Raw genomic sequence first — 14,421 nt, forward strand, 5'->3', positions numbered from 1 at the left:
TTATAAAAAAAAAGTTACAAACTATATCTTTTCGCATTAGACTCCAATCTGCAACAGGATTGATTTCACGTTAAACAGTCGATAGTTCATTTTACTTTTCTCGTTCTTAATTGCTAAACCCAGGGACGTTTGTTTGGCTGCCTTTCTATCGTCAAAAATCATGAAGAAAATATGGAATAATAAAATTCACTTATTCAAATACAGGGTGAGTCTTGTAACACGACGACCTCGAATAACTCGTAAGGTATTCGTTGTACGACAAAATGTTTCAAACATTTACTGCCATGCAGTGGTGAACCTAATTTATTTAATTTTGCCTGATTCGGTAGCTTCCGGAGAAAGGCGTTTTTCCAAATTAGAAATGATTAATAACTATTTACGTTCTACAATGAGTCAAGAAAGATTAACTGATTTTTCAATAGATACATTAAATATATAATGTATATTTGGTGTAATTTACCAATCATGTATCATGGAAAAGGGCGGTAAATTTGTCTTGCACACAAGCGCCTCTTACCCACGTGGCGGCCCTGTACGGGCCGATTAACAATTATTTCAAAGGAGAAAAACCGTGAAAGATAGACAGTAACCTTGTTCCAGTAAAGTAATACCAAAGTAAAAACTTTTCAACGATATTACCTTGTTTTGTCCCGATTTCCAGTTGCTCTATATAAGAACATCCACGGATTTCGAGACAGTCGATTTTCCCTTGAAAACGTGAACGCGTCTCATTCGAACGTACACTTTCGAGGTGTTATTTACCGGTTGTTACGTCTCTGATTAACGTTCTGATCGCGATAACTAATACATTAATCGGAGATCGAGTTAGCTAGAAACCGATATCTTAAAAAGATGGATCCTCAGATCGTAACCGACGATGCCGATGATTTAGATCGGATTCTAAAAGAGCAATTTACTGCAGAGTTTCGCAAAGGTTACATCACCGTAAATGGCGTTTGCTTGCCGCAAAGATTCGACAAATTTTCACAAGCGATCGAGAATTTTCAAGTTAGAGACGACGACATCTGGGTCTGTAGTTTTCCTAAAACTGGTAACTGTTTGTTCGTTTCGTTTGATTGATCAAAGAAAAAAAATGATTGCGTCGTTAGTGATAGCATTTAATAATGTAAATTATGCAACCAGGTACAACATGGACTCAGGAAATGATTTGGTGTATCGCAAATGATTTGAATTTCGAAGGCGCAAAGGTCTTCTTGCCCGAAAGATTTCCTTTCTTGGAGTAAGTCGACAGAATTGATTATCTGGATATCGTCATTAAATTATTATACATATTTTCGATTAGGTGTTCCATACTTTTCGATTATACCACGATCATGGTTCGACATCCAGAGATAAAACTACACCAGTTGATCTCGGATAGCGTCAGCTACGCGAGCAGTCGAGTCAGTCCAAGATTCATCAAGACTCACTTGCCTTTCCGTTTACTTCCACGTCAACTTCGAACAGGCGAAAGAAAGCCGCGAATCGTTTATATCGCTAGGAACCCCAAAGACACTTGTGTCTCGTATTACCATCATTGCAGGTTGATGGAAGGTTATCGCGGCGACTTTAACACTTTCTGTCGTCTTTTCTTGGGTGAAAAATGTATCGACGTACACATGCAATAAAATATACCGAATGAATAACTTATCGCTTGGTATCGTTTAACGTTTGCGATTTTTTTTTCGTAGTATGCTTCGCTCCATTCTGGGAGCACATTCTCGACTTTTGGAAGAGGAGGGCCGATCGCAACATACTATTCTTGAAGTACGAGGACATGATGTTTGTAAGTATATGTAATGGAAAGAATAAGAATAAGAATAAGAATCGTTATTAGAAATGTGGAAAAATACTTTTCTCGAAATGTAGGATCTATCTACGGTCATCCAGAAATCGGCGACATTTTTAAACAAAACCATGTCCGCGAATCAAGTAAAAACATTATTGGAACATCTCAGTTTTGCTAACATGAAGTCTAATCCGGCAGTGAACTACGAAGATGTTGTAGAAATGAACAAGAAACTAAAAATAATCGACGTTGATGGTGAGTTTATTAGAAGCGGTAAAGTGAATCAGTGGCAGGGAGAGATGTCCGAAAACATAATCGAACGATTCGACCAATTGACGAAGGAAAAATTGGCAGCGCAACATTTCTTTTTCTAAACTGAATTGTACAATAAAGCGTTTGCGAGCAAATATTTCGATAAAGTATTTATAATATCTTTGACTTCGATTTCGATTTCCGTTCAAGACACCGTAGAATACCCGGCATACTAGTTGTGCACAATTCGTCGATCGATGCTTTCGTCGAAGGTGTGACGACGTTCTCGTCGCTTCCCCTTTCGATTAAGGCGATCACCGCGTCCCTTTTCCTCGATAAAATTCCTATCTGAAGAGCAGTGAAACCCGCGTTGTCGCGTATATTAATCTCAGCACCACGATCCAACAAAAGCGATAGGATATCCAAATTCGAAAGGTACACTGGTTGAACGAGTAGTCGGTGTTAATTTTTCGAAACTACGATTACCCCTTTTCTCTCGATTTTACTTACCGGATGTCATAAGGGGCGTTCGACCCAGAAAATCCTTCCGATTTACGAAAGCGCCAGAATTTAATAGAAACGTCACGTTTTGCAATCGTTCGCCAACGATGGCGTATCGAAGACATGTCCAGCCTCTGCTACAAGTAAATATGTAGGTTTTAAACCGTCGCTTTTAAATGGTCGCTTCAATGTTCTCGCCTTACATGTCTGTTTTCCAAAGATCCGCACCCTTTTTCAAGAGTACCTGCAATATCTCTGGGTTTCTCGAAACGAAAGAGGCATACATGAGAGCGGTTCTACCGCACGGCTGTGTGAGCGTATCGTTCAAAGCCATTGAATTTTTTTCCAACAAAAGAGTCAAAATTTGTGGATCGCCGCGATCGATAGTCGTTGTTAACGGTGTTTTCAAATTTACCGTGGGATAATTCAAACAAAGCGATTGGCTGCTATCGGGATGAGAAACATCAACTGGAGACGGTACCATACCAGATAGTATGCTTGTACGTATCGCGTGAATGTACTCGAGTACTCACTTCTTCGCGAGAAAGTCTTTGATTTGTTTCAAGTTTGCGAATCTAAGAAGCCACATGAATCGCTCGTCGATCGAATCTGCGAATGATAATTTTTTAACGAACATAATTACTGATCATCTACAATTATGCGCGTAACGATCTTACCGTTTCGTTGGCAATTAAATATCGTCTTTGACATCAGCGCGCACGATAGTACAATAAAATACAAATGTTTTAAACTGTGCTAGCGAAAAGTGTAGTCGAGTTTGCTGTCGGGTTCGGAATCGATCAAACATTGCATACGCGTGGCATTCGATCGAACATAAATGTAACGGAGATAGCTGGTAAAAATGTGTAAAAACAAGTTAACATTCGTAACCGTTACAATTAGAAAAATGGTGAATCCGGTGTTTAGACAGTTTAGAGGGATTATTCTTCCTAATGACCGCGGCACGTAATCGTTTCAAAATCGACTTTCTATCTTTTTTCCGATCTTGAGTCATCGAACAAATACCGAGAAATAAATGAGACATACTGTGAACGATGTGTAATCTACTTTTCCATTTTCCGTTTTTGTCACGCATTTCATGCTAGCGATCACCGGAAGTTTCCGTAAACTGGAAACCGTGTTTGGACATTGATTCGTAACCGAATCCGAATCCGAATCGAGCCACCTTCGTTGGCTTGGAAACACGCATACTTTCTCTACCTTGCCACGAACACGTGCCAAGGTGGTTCGAGAGCGTACGGTATACTAACCGTTCGGACAGCCAAAGTCTACTTTCTAAGAGACTCAGCTCAGAGGTGGTCACAAGTCCTCGGATCGGAACGAGACGGAATCGCGTCCATTGCGGTGCGTGCCTTTTGTTCTTTTCGAGGCTTTTATCCTGGTGTTTTACAAAGGAACCCATACGTGGATGCCCATACGTTTTTCAACCAGTGAAACCAAAGTCGAATAGTTTTTAAACAATTTCTGAGCTGTTCTCGAGGATCCAAGGAAGATGATGCGATGGCAGATGTTACGAGGTGGATAATGCGTGTTCTCGTGACAGTTCTGGCATGCGTGTTGTTCCTGTTTCCTGACCGCGGTATGTGGAGTTTTTCGATTCGCGACGTTCTATCGAAAAAACGATTACGATACCTAGTCCGCGGTCTTTCGATCTGTTAATCACGGTGAGACGACAATCGACAGGTATCGCTGAAGAAGACGGCGAAGAGTACAGGGGCAAGTACTTGGGGAAGCTGAACGCGTATCATCATCAAGTCTCCGGTGACGTGTATGTGGTTGACGAATACACGTTGTTGCTGACGTCTTTTAGCTACGATGGTAACGGAGCCGACACCTTCTTCTGGGCTGGCGCGTCGAACAGACCTGGTCCACAGGGGTTCATCGTGCCGGACGAGTGGGGCAAGTTAGTTCGTTTTATTGTTAGTAAAATAACGATACATACACACGTATCATCGGTGGAATAAAATATCTACTCTGTTTCAGAACGAATGTTCTCGATCGGTATTTCAACAAGGACTTTACTCTTTCTTTACCGGACAATAAAAAGATAACGGATATCAAATGGTTCGCCGTTTACGATCTGGGAAGTCAGGTATGGTATCGCGTCGCGAGCGATTCTTTCAATTTTGTTAACGTAAGGAAAACGGTTTGATACTGTCGTTTATTTGTTACGCTTACGATAGAATACGTTCGGTGACGTATACATTCCCGAGGAGTTCGATCCACCCGCGCCCCAGAAGATTTCCCAATTAACGAAACGATCGCACGGAGTATTCTCCGAGTCTATCGTGATCGTGGACTCGAAAACCATAAAAATACCAGAATTCACGTACGACGGTCAGGGCGCGGATACGTATTTCTGGGTAGGACTTGGCCCGCAGCCTTCCAGCAAAGGAATCAAAGTTCCCGACGAGTATGGCTAGTGAGTACTCGTCGTTCATCTTGTTCGGACAGAATCACATGAAACTTTCCAACAGCGACACGAGTAGTCTCTTTTTTCTTCGTCTCTCTACCTACTCTATCATCAGTTTAGATCCAATTCGCGCATACAAAGGAGAAGATATAATCATTCAACTACCAGGAGACATGACAGTTTTCAACATCGACTGGTTGAGCGTGTTCGACGTGAAGAGTAAATCGAACTACGGTTCCGTTATCATTCCGGACGGACTAAACGTGCCACCGTCGCTTGTTAAAGTAACAGATCGTTTCAATCTTTTGTTATCATGTTTGCACGATTTTATGCGGAAATACTCTTGAATAACAGGATGAAATCGATGTATAGGTGATCAAGCACGCGCAGACTTTGCCGAATTGCATTCAGCTCCATAGACGGTATCAAGTCAGTTGGGAGATCTTTGGTCCTCAAATCACCGTTCAGCTTGCTGGTCAAGTCGGTATGTCGTTTGTTTTCATCAATTTTTTCGTCGCGACCAACATTGTACGATATATCAATGTTCCTCAGGCGAAAATGAGTACATGTCGTTCGGTTTGTCCGGTTCCGAAACATCCAGTCAGATGGAAGGTGCGGACGTTGCGATCGCTTATATGGACGGAACCAGAGGATACGCGCGAGATTACAACGTTACTGCGAAAGCACCGGTATGTGCAAATAAAACGTATAAAAAAAAAACGCAAACGACCTTGGGATAAATTTATAGTTGAAATCGGTTTTCTTTTGTTTCGTAAACAGTGCGGAAAGGTTCTCGGCCAATACAGAGGAGTTTGTAGAGACGAGTTGTTAGGTGGCCTGGACAACAATCAATTGTTTACCGCTGTGAGAGAAGATGGCATCAACGTTATCACCTACAGACGTACTCTTAATTCGTGTAAGTAAACGGATTGAAACCTACCCGGGAAGAAATTTCATCGATATTTAAAATCCGTAGCCGATCCAGGAGACAAGGAGTATCCCACGGATCGGCCAGTTTTCGTGGTGTGGGCTTTAGGAAGATTGGACGAGAACAAGGAACCGACTTTTCACGACTTCTATCCCAAGAGCGATTTAAAGATAGAACTGCTTCGCCAAGAACCAGAGAATACGTGTATGGACTTTACGGAGACTAACGAGGAACTGATGTGAGTACCGCTAGCGAGTTAATTAGCAGAGCTATTGTTTAGAAACGAACCGTACCTAATGGATGATCATTTTCATTTGTCAGAGAAACTTGGGAGAAGGCGGAAATATTCGATAGAAGTATTCGGACGTTCAAAGCTACGATCGGGCCGTCTGGCGGAAGAAAGGGTTATCAAGGAATCACGGGTACAGTCTAGACTCTAGAGTACGGAAATTATGGAAAAAATTGATCGATCAACGAATGTTGTAGCAATTTTTACGTTTTCCAGGACAAACCTCCACGGGTTTGGCATGGTATATCGAAGGTCAGCTCGTGCCAGAATTGTATCTCCGTCGAGGATTGACTTACAATTTCCGTATTTACGGTGGGAACAATCCTCACAGTCCGAATTTATATCACCCATTGATTATAACCGATGAACCGCACGGCGGATACGATAGGCTCACCGACGCGGCAAAGAGCAAAGTTAGGGTATTGGCCGGAGTCGAGTTCACCAGACGAGGTCAACCGAGACCGACTGCAGGTTTCTAAAACGAACGATATGTAGCGATATATCGATTATGTACAATTCAAAATTATAGCTACGAACGATGTTTACAGTTGGTCCGCTTTGCTTGAGTAAACACAACGAACGAGACAGAAGACTGGACGACGACTTTCCAACGTTTAAACAATTCAACAGAACGCTGGTCAATGTGTGCGAACCGGGTAAGTAGTATATTGACAAATTTAACAATTTTTTCATCAACTTTACGTATTCTAATCGTTTTAATAGGAGAAGCTGGTATCTTGGAAGTTACGCCGAATTCGACGTGGCCGGACATTGTTTATTACAATTCGTTTACTCACGCGAATATGGGATGGAAAATATTTGTGGTTGACGCGTACTCGAGGAATATTGCTGTTACGGAAAGATTGTCGTTGCTTGCAGGAATAACTATTGTGTTTTTTCGTTTGTTATAAAATTATATGTAAGCTATCGAGAGTAATTACTCGTCTTCGCTTTGCGAATATAAACTGACTGATTCTGAGATAGAAGATCAGAGTTAATTGTTGCTCGCTCTTAGTTTTCGAGATGAAATTACTAGAATTCTTGACGTCTGGCGTATCTGACGACCAGTGGCGCCATCGGTGAGAAAATGCCCAAGTTTCTAGTAAAAATAGTTCCTATCGTTTCTGTAAGATGGCACCGCGTAACTGTAATAGCGTTCGCCATCTAGTCCTGTAGGTGCCTAGGCGTAGGTGTGTCCTGTAGATGCAATCAAACATCGCTACAGCCCTTGAGGCCAACGTACCAATTTTCCAAGTTTGATCAGCGCCTCTATCGGGAAAACGCCAATTAACAAGCAGTCGCCATCTATCGTCTAGAATGAAAACTAACTTTACTACAAAGTTGGGCGTTTCTCCAACGATGGCGCCACCAGTACTAAACCACCCTTTATTTAGCGGCGCCATCTAGAAACTACAGCGAAAACTATTTTCACTACGAACTTTGATCTTTTCCCACCGATGGCGCCACTAGGACGTTTTTTTGGCGGTTCACGGAAACTGACTGAAACCAATTGATGGGTGGGTTATGCAATTAGAATTCAAATTGTCACGCGATATATTTGCCGTATACGCAAGCAAAATCTCATTTCAAATTTTCAATTGGTGATGTTTAACGTTATTTTTGAATAATCTTTATAGCTAACGTTAGAGCTCCGATCTGGAAAAATAACGGTACCGTTTGATATGTGTGCGTCGAGTAGGCTTGTTTCTCGACTCGAAGGCATCAACTTTCTCCAAGAGTGAAATCTCCCTGAATGAGAAAGTTAATGTGATTGGAATGTAAGAATTTGGGGACGAAGCGCTGTATCTATGTACAAGTTGCATATTGTAAATAAACACTATAATCTACACTTTCGATAATATACATTTTATGTCGGTGTTTCTCTTTTATGTTATGTACCAAGCCAAGTTACGCGTATTGTACTGCTGAATGTATTCAGAAAAAATAATCTAAAAGCTTTCCATGTATAGAGAGTTACTGATTCCCAATTCAGATTTAACCCAAATACCAGAAATAAAAATGTATTCTTTAATTGATCGAACAACTGGTAATTCTTAATGAGAATTTTTCCTTATATTTCGTTCCAGTAAAAATACTGGAACTTACGAATTCAATTTATAGAATAAATCAATTTTTATTGATTCATGTAGATGAAATGAAAGACTACATGTGTGCGCGCACGTTTACGTTCGGTAAGGTCCAAGAATCGAAAGTTGGTCTGACTAAAAGAAGAGTCGAGCCCGTGGTTGATCGTTGGTAAGGAGACGGAGATTAAATTTGTGACATTCATTTCGTCGTTGGCTACAGTAGCATCAACATCGATATCAGCATCTTATCCTGCGGTGAACATCTTCCGATTTCGAGTGGGTGATCACTCCATAGAATCTATCGAGTATATTCAACGGCAACGATTACGCGCATTTTTACTCGTATAAATTTGAATTGTTCACAGTGGAAAAAGAACCGATCAGTTTCGCTACCGTTGAAGGCGATATTGGAGCAAGATTGGACAAAATGTTTGGCGTAAAACCCAGTTTTCTGAGGGTAGAACCGAGCCATTGTTTATTGCCGCCCCATTTTGTCTTTTACGGAACGAGGATACGGGATATGGAAATTTACGAGGACGACGTGTGGATTGTTTCGTATCCGCGAACCGGTAAATTCCAGTTAAAAATAATCTGTTTTAATTTACGAAAGTTCCATTGGTTCGCGTTGTTAGCGTTTTTGTTGCGTTTATGAATATCGTAGGTAGCCATTGGGCACAGGAGATGGTATGGTGTATCGGGAACAATTTTGATCTTGAAACTGCAAAAACTCTTCTGGTCGTACGCAATCCATTACTCGAGTGAGTTTTAATTTACATCGATCGTACATCGAACAGACATTGTACACGGAATTCCTTTAATTAATTAGTAATACAATGAATACTGTTTATTTAGAGCCTCGTGTCTGATGGTGTCGGGAGACTACGTAGAGTGGTTCGCGAAGCTGGGCGATTCGGTCGAGAACGTTACAAAGATGCCACCAACGAGATACATCAAGTCTCACCTACCCTTGGAATTGTTGCCGCAGCAAATTCACAAAAAGAAACCAAAAGTACCGAAAAACCTAAGAATAATAATAGCGACATGTCACGATTGAATAAATTGTATAGTTACGTTGACGTTGCGAACGTTTCAGATCATCTATATTGCTAGAAATCCAAAGGACACTTGTGTCAGCTTTTATCATTTCTGCAGAATATTCCATAATATCAAAGGAAGCTTCGAGGACTTTGCCGAGTTGTTTCTCGAGGATAGTGGTACGTACATTACATACTCGTATGTTTAATTAAATGTGTACCTGTACAGTCGGTGAGAATTTTCTTTTTCTTTTCGTGTGTTTCTATCTTTATTTTTGTTTAAGCTCCGATGGGTTCGTTTTGGAGTCACGTACTACAATTCTGGGAGATGAGGAACCACGATAACGTACTGTTCATGACTTACGAGGAAATGAAAAAGGTAACCAAGAGTTCTACGTAGAATTATGGCGGTGAATAACGATTCGCGACTAATACAAACGATACTATTCGTTAGGATCAAGTCGAGGCGATAAAAAGAACGGCGAAATTCATGGGAAAAAGAGTGACGGATAAGCAAATTGCCGAGCTTTGCGAACATTTGAAATTTTCCAAGATGGCGGCGAATCCTGCCGTGAATATGGAGCACATCTTACCGCAGCAGAACGTTACGGAAGACGACAAATTTATAAGGAAAGGCAAGGTCGGTGATTGGAAAAACTACATGTCCGAGGAATTGTCCAGACGATTCGACGAATGGACCGAAAAGCATCTACGTAATAGTGGTCTCGACTTCGACAGAGGCGTGATCCATTACGATAAGGAAGAGTAACGATACTTTGAAATATGTATTATTAATGGAAATAGACTTTACGCGAGATTTATGCCTAAGGCAACTATATTCCTCGATTATTACCAACGATATTCATTATACATGTATTAAAAATGTCTTATACAATATAACGTACAAGTAATTTAGTTTAAATGTATGCATCATGTTTACGTTCGTGGGTATTTATTATATGTGTTTTTGTTGAAAATATATATATATATATATATATATATATATATATATATATGTTAGAAGGGCGACGCTGTGTACTTTTTCATTGCGGATATTACAGGACGCGTTTGAATGCAGTACGTACTCTGTACAAAGTACAAGACCGGTTTTCTATTAATGGGCAATGATTCTTAGAATTAGCTGTTTAACTTTGTACGCGATATTTCGATATTCGATAAAGCAAAGAAACAAAAGAAGGTGATAATCAAAGATTATCGATAGAACGAAACTGTGATTTGTTTAGTTTGTATGCAAGCGAGGTATTTAATTTACAATTAGTCGATGGATTCGAGGCTCGCGCGGAATTCTTTCATCCGTCGTCTATAATTCCTGATTCCTGACCGTTCCCACACCACACCACGCACGTAGTACACACTATACACATACGCGACGTTGATGGCGATGTCAAGTAAAGATGGCGTTGAGTTGTGTTGTGTCAGATGTTTAAAGTGCCTTTAAAATCCCGTTGGAGTTTAACATTCCACACGACCGTGACACTTTGGTTTGTCATTTACACTGCTCTCGGTCTCGTCGAAGATCGTTAAGTGAGGAAAAAAGCGAGGGCGTATGTCAGGAGTCACGTGTAATATCGCTCTGCTAGTGGCAGTTTTACACTTAACCTCAGCTTTTCGGGGTACCGAACGATCGTTTTTGAATACTTGGACAATTTTTTGGAATCGATGCTGTCTCGTTCGTGAAAGAAAGGATCGTGAATTTTCATCGACTGATCCTGATACGGTATCAATGACGATCATTCGCATCGTATGATCAAAAAAACGACTAGACAGTTTCGTGAATTTCGGATTCGAATTCAGATTCGGATTCCGCCTTTGTAAGCTTTGTTCCTAAGGTGGTAAAGCATTGTTCGTAAGCTGTTGAATATATTGGATTGAATGCTGGTGAGATTCACACCTGGGTGAAATGCCTAAAATAAGAACTAGGCAACCAAACAGCCTGTGGTTAAGGCAACGTGAATTGGGCATAAAGTTCCCTCTGGGACATGCAGATCGTTTTCACAAAACCCTTTACTCGTCTATTCAACCTGTAACTTCTTGGGATCATGCATTGTCTCCCGCTACGCATGGAGGAGTCTTCAATCTGGAATATTCTCCCGACGGGTTAGGTTTCTTACTAGTTGCTCAATCTTTGATTTCTTTCGAGTATTAAGCACCTTAACGTTAGTTATACCTGTATCTTTGTTCTCTTCTAGTTCCCTCCTGTTGGCAGCATGCGAGAGAAAAACGATTTTAATGTTCGATCCTTTGAGAAGAAGATTAATTCACGCAATAGAAAATGCTCATACTGATTGCGTTAACTGCGTTAGGTAGGTAGAAAATATGTACGAACGGCGTTATGTTGACGTTTAATTTTTATTTTTATTTGCGATAGATTTTTAGATCAACGTATGTTTGCGACTTGTTCCGACGACAGTACAGTTGCCCTTTGGGATGCTAGAAATTTGAAACAGAGGATCAGAACGCTTCACGGGCATTCGAATTGGGTTAAGAATATAGAGTATAGTCCCAAGGATAGTTTATTACTTACCAGTGGATTCGACGGTAGCATATACACTTGGGACATTAATACCTTTACTGAAAATAGTATTCTATATACTCGTGTGTTTCATACGAATGGACTGATGCGAACTAGACTTAGTCCGGATGCCAGCAAGATGTTAATAAGTACCACTTCCGGATACCTCATTATTATACACAATCTTAAGTTAAGAACGTTATCTCAAGACCTAGCAGGATTTAGAGTGCGTTCAGTTTTTTAGTTAAATCTGAATTTATATTTTATCCATTGTGTGCGTCTTTTGAGATAACAGTTCATTTTTATTCCAGCCAAATATGTACCGATTGATGCAATCGTCCCAGACTACGATACCAAACGTGGCGAGTTTCACGCATCTCTTTTCTCATTCTCGTACACACAATAGAGTAGAATTTATAACAGATTTTCCGTTTGGCGATGATGCAGAGATAATATCGAGTTTACAAGTGCATCCTCAGGGTTGGTGTGCTTTGTCTAGGAACGTCAGTAACGGAGAGAAATCTGAGGTTAGTTTTAACGACGTGACGGATGTAATTCGCACATGATTCGTTCTTACAAACATTCTCTTGGTATGTATCGTTGTTGGTTTTTTGTCACAGTGGACATGCATACACGACATACAAGAAGGCGATGTATCCGGTGGTAGTGCGGATCAGACAAAAGAAGGGGAAGAAACGACGTCCCAGTTCAACGATGTGATCGTCGACGAATTCGAAGATTTCCCGCAACCTCAACCCTCTCGTTCAGGTATAACGCCTCCTTTCTTAATAGAAAGTCCAAATCGTGTCAGGGTAGTTCACACCATGTCCGACGTGAGATCAAATTCGCTCGGATCATCGGAGAACGCGCAAGCAACCAGATCCTCGAGAACCGGTTGGCAATCGACGTCTCGCAGAACGTCACGGTCTCAATCGAGGAACTCTCGTTCGGATAGAAACGCGACAAGAGCGAGTCTGAGCGCGGTCGAAGTCAGTTCGAGTTCCGGGTCTAGCGACTCTCGAGTAAGCGCGGACAGAGACGACGCCAGACAAGAAGATAGAGACGTGTACGATGCCAGCGAGAGCGAGAGCACGCACGAGGAGGCTTCCGTTGATCCGGATAGAGATTTGGAACTGGATTACAGATCTCCGAGGCCAAACTCTCATCTCAACTACTTGAGACCGCGTAACATTATCGATAATTTCTCGACGGGTAATATAGAATTGCACGTAAGCACGACGGATGTGTGGGAAGCGCATGTGGCGATCAGGGAAGCTAGACTTAGAAGGGAAAGAGACTGGCTTTCTAGATCGAGCAATAATACCGTCGTCATTATCGGTGACAGGACTAGGGTTCAAAATCAGAACAGACAGGGTCAGCAAACATTGTACGCCATCCCAAGGAATCGTATGATTCACCAAAATACGCCTAGGTTAACGCACTATATCGAAGAACCGAACGTGGGTTCTGGTTACATCAAAGAATTGTGTTTCTCCGCCGATGGTCGATTGATATGTTCGCCATTCGGATACGGGGTACGATTGTTGGCCTTCTCCAACGACTGTTCAGAACTATCCAACTGTGTACCTCCCATCCACGAATCGGTGCAGCTACACGAATTGGCGACGAACGTCAGTCATTCGGGTATCGTGGTTAGCACGAAATTTTCACCGAGACATTGTTTGCTTGTATCCGGCTGTCTTAGCGGAAAGATAGTTTGGCACGAGCCAGTAGTTTAGTAAGATCGATTCAATTTTGCGTTATAGAATCCTCTTTCTAATACATATGACACGATGATGTATATGTATATCGTATATACATGTAATATATACGATTTGCCGGTTTTTCTTCTCGTTTTTCATTTTTCTTTTCTTTTTTATAATAAGATCGGTAGCGTACAGTCATATTTTTTTCGAGTATATACTTTTTGATAAGCCTTGTTTTCGTTTCTTTTTTTCTAGCATGTCTTGTTGAAAACATGATTCGTCAGGAATCCGTCGTTTTATATACATATGTATATTGTACTACATATAATAAGGTAGATCTTTTCGTCCAAGTATCTTACAGTCACGCGTCGATATTTTTACTCGAAAGAAATACGGTGAAACCAAACTTAGAAATAATTTTAAAATAATTATGTGTTTCTTTAGCGATTAAAAAGAGAATAACCAACAATCATGACGCTGTTTTAAGCACCGTTTAAGAAAAAAAGAATGATCTAATCTCGCGCGTTTTAAGCTGCGATCGCGAAAGTATAGATTTTTTTAAGGGTAGCGGGTATCCGTGTTCTTAGGAAAATATGTCGATAAAATAAATTTTCACGGCAGAGTACTTCTCCTTTGTATCGTCGTGAAACACGACGAGCAAATAGCGGTCTCTAATTTGAATCTTGGAAACATTCCTCCAACAGAATTGTACATACTTTCGTAAAACGAGAACGATTGTGGTGTTGTTTGGAAATTTGGAATTACATATGATGTTTTATATAATCTGTGTTCGCAGCTGAGACTGACTTACTTCCATCTGTCTTTGGTTAGTTTTGTTTTTCTGCAAAGTTTCTATAAGGATCGCGAA

At 40.9% G+C, this 14,421-nt stretch overlaps 5 protein-coding genes across 6 annotated transcripts in view; 4 read left to right on the forward strand and 1 right to left on the reverse strand.

The window, feature by feature from the left end:
• Nucleotides 1-14,421, forward strand: part of LOC128896399 (crossover junction endonuclease EME1) — a 106,002-nt gene that overhangs the window by 29,859 nt on the left and 61,722 nt on the right. The window lies entirely within an intron of this gene.
• On the forward strand, nt 145-10,272 carry LOC128894155 (uncharacterized). The gene is made up of 22 exons (XM_054155654.1): nt 145-1,051; nt 1,144-1,240; nt 1,304-1,605; nt 1,692-1,786; nt 1,870-2,152; nt 4,247-4,466; nt 4,547-4,655; nt 4,747-4,985; nt 5,092-5,260; nt 5,349-5,460; nt 5,529-5,665; nt 5,757-5,892; nt 5,953-6,142; nt 6,226-6,326; nt 6,410-6,664; nt 6,742-6,849; nt 8,646-8,849; nt 8,942-9,038; nt 9,133-9,289; nt 9,374-9,494; nt 9,599-9,693; nt 9,769-10,272. Exons 1-22 carry the CDS (start codon nt 853-855, stop codon nt 10,081-10,083), a joined length of 3,741 nt encoding a protein of 1,246 aa, XP_054011629.1. The 5' UTR covers nt 145-852; the 3' UTR covers nt 10,084-10,272.
• LOC128896407 (putative ankyrin repeat protein RF_0381) lies at nt 2,086-3,640 on the reverse strand. 2 transcript variants are annotated; one of them, XM_054159793.1, is made up of 5 exons: nt 3,220-3,640; nt 3,076-3,151; nt 2,746-2,988; nt 2,552-2,676; nt 2,086-2,481 (listed from the first exon to the last, which is right to left on the reverse strand). In XM_054159793.1, the coding sequence occupies exons 1-5, from the start codon at nt 3,251-3,253 to the stop codon at nt 2,213-2,215; spliced, it is 747 nt and encodes a 248-aa protein (XP_054015768.1). In that variant the 5' UTR covers nt 3,254-3,640; the 3' UTR covers nt 2,086-2,212. The 2 variants fall into 2 exon arrangements, with proteins under 2 accessions (XP_054015768.1, XP_054015767.1); XM_054159792.1 differs by having other exon boundaries at nt 2,552-2,679.
• On the forward strand, nt 3,874-7,179 carry LOC128896389 (protein Skeletor, isoforms B/C). The gene is made up of 13 exons (XM_054159758.1): nt 3,874-4,142; nt 4,247-4,466; nt 4,547-4,655; nt 4,747-4,985; nt 5,092-5,260; nt 5,349-5,460; nt 5,529-5,665; nt 5,757-5,892; nt 5,953-6,142; nt 6,226-6,326; nt 6,410-6,664; nt 6,742-6,849; nt 6,917-7,179. The coding sequence occupies exons 1-13, from the start codon at nt 4,064-4,066 to the stop codon at nt 7,102-7,104; spliced, it is 2,043 nt and encodes a 680-aa protein (XP_054015733.1). The 5' UTR covers nt 3,874-4,063; the 3' UTR covers nt 7,105-7,179.
• Nucleotides 10,699-14,383, forward strand: LOC128896391 (DDB1- and CUL4-associated factor 10). Its single transcript, XM_054159759.1, has 5 exons — nt 10,699-11,432; nt 11,525-11,638; nt 11,704-12,073; nt 12,159-12,374; nt 12,468-14,383. Exons 1-5 carry the CDS (start codon nt 11,236-11,238, stop codon nt 13,584-13,586), a joined length of 2,016 nt encoding a protein of 671 aa, XP_054015734.1. The 5' UTR covers nt 10,699-11,235; the 3' UTR covers nt 13,587-14,383.

The sequence above is a fragment of the Hylaeus anthracinus genome, unplaced genomic scaffold (assembly GCF_026225885.1).
Source record: "Hylaeus anthracinus isolate JK02 unplaced genomic scaffold, UHH_iyHylAnth1.0_haploid 0, whole genome shotgun sequence".
Classification (NCBI taxonomy): Eukaryota; Metazoa; Arthropoda; class Insecta; order Hymenoptera; family Colletidae; genus Hylaeus; species Hylaeus anthracinus.

Bases quoted from the DNA above. Each gene is read 5' to 3' on its own strand.
- LOC128894155 (XM_054155654.1), top strand. From the start codon at position 853: ATGGATCCTCAGATCGTAACCGACGATGCCGATGATTTAGATCGGATT. The intron at 4,986-5,091 runs GTGAGTACTCGT...CTCTATCATCAG, and splicing joins GTTCCCGACGAGTATGGCTA to TTTAGATCCAATTCGCGCAT. The intron at 9,694-9,768 runs GTAACCAAGAGT...ACTATTCGTTAG, and splicing joins CTTACGAGGAAATGAAAAAG to GATCAAGTCGAGGCGATAAA.
- LOC128896407 (XM_054159792.1), bottom strand. From the start codon at position 3,253: ATGTCAAAGACGATATTTAATTGCCAACGAAACG. The intron at 2,989-3,075 runs GTGAGTACTCGA...TCATCCCGATAG, and splicing joins AAAGACTTTCTCGCGAAGAA to CAGCCAATCGCTTTGTTTGA. The intron at 2,482-2,551 runs GTAAGTAAAATC...TCGTTCAACCAG, and splicing joins AACGCCCCTTATGACATCCG to TGTACCTTTCGAATTTGGAT.
- LOC128896389 (XM_054159758.1), top strand. From the start codon at position 4,064: ATGGCAGATGTTACGAGGTGGATAATGCGTGTTCTCGTGACAGTTCTG. The intron at 5,666-5,756 runs GTATGTGCAAAT...TTTCGTAAACAG, and splicing joins ACGTTACTGCGAAAGCACCG to TGCGGAAAGGTTCTCGGCCA. The intron at 5,893-5,952 runs GTAAGTAAACGG...TAAAATCCGTAG, and splicing joins CAGACGTACTCTTAATTCGT to CCGATCCAGGAGACAAGGAG.
- LOC128896391 (XM_054159759.1), top strand. From the start codon at position 11,236: ATGCCTAAAATAAGAACTAGGCAACCAAACAGCCTGTGGTTAAGGCAA. The intron at 11,433-11,524 runs GTTAGGTTTCTT...GTTCTCTTCTAG, and splicing joins CTGGAATATTCTCCCGACGG to TTCCCTCCTGTTGGCAGCAT. The intron at 12,375-12,467 runs GTTAGTTTTAAC...TTTTTGTCACAG, and splicing joins GTAACGGAGAGAAATCTGAG to TGGACATGCATACACGACAT.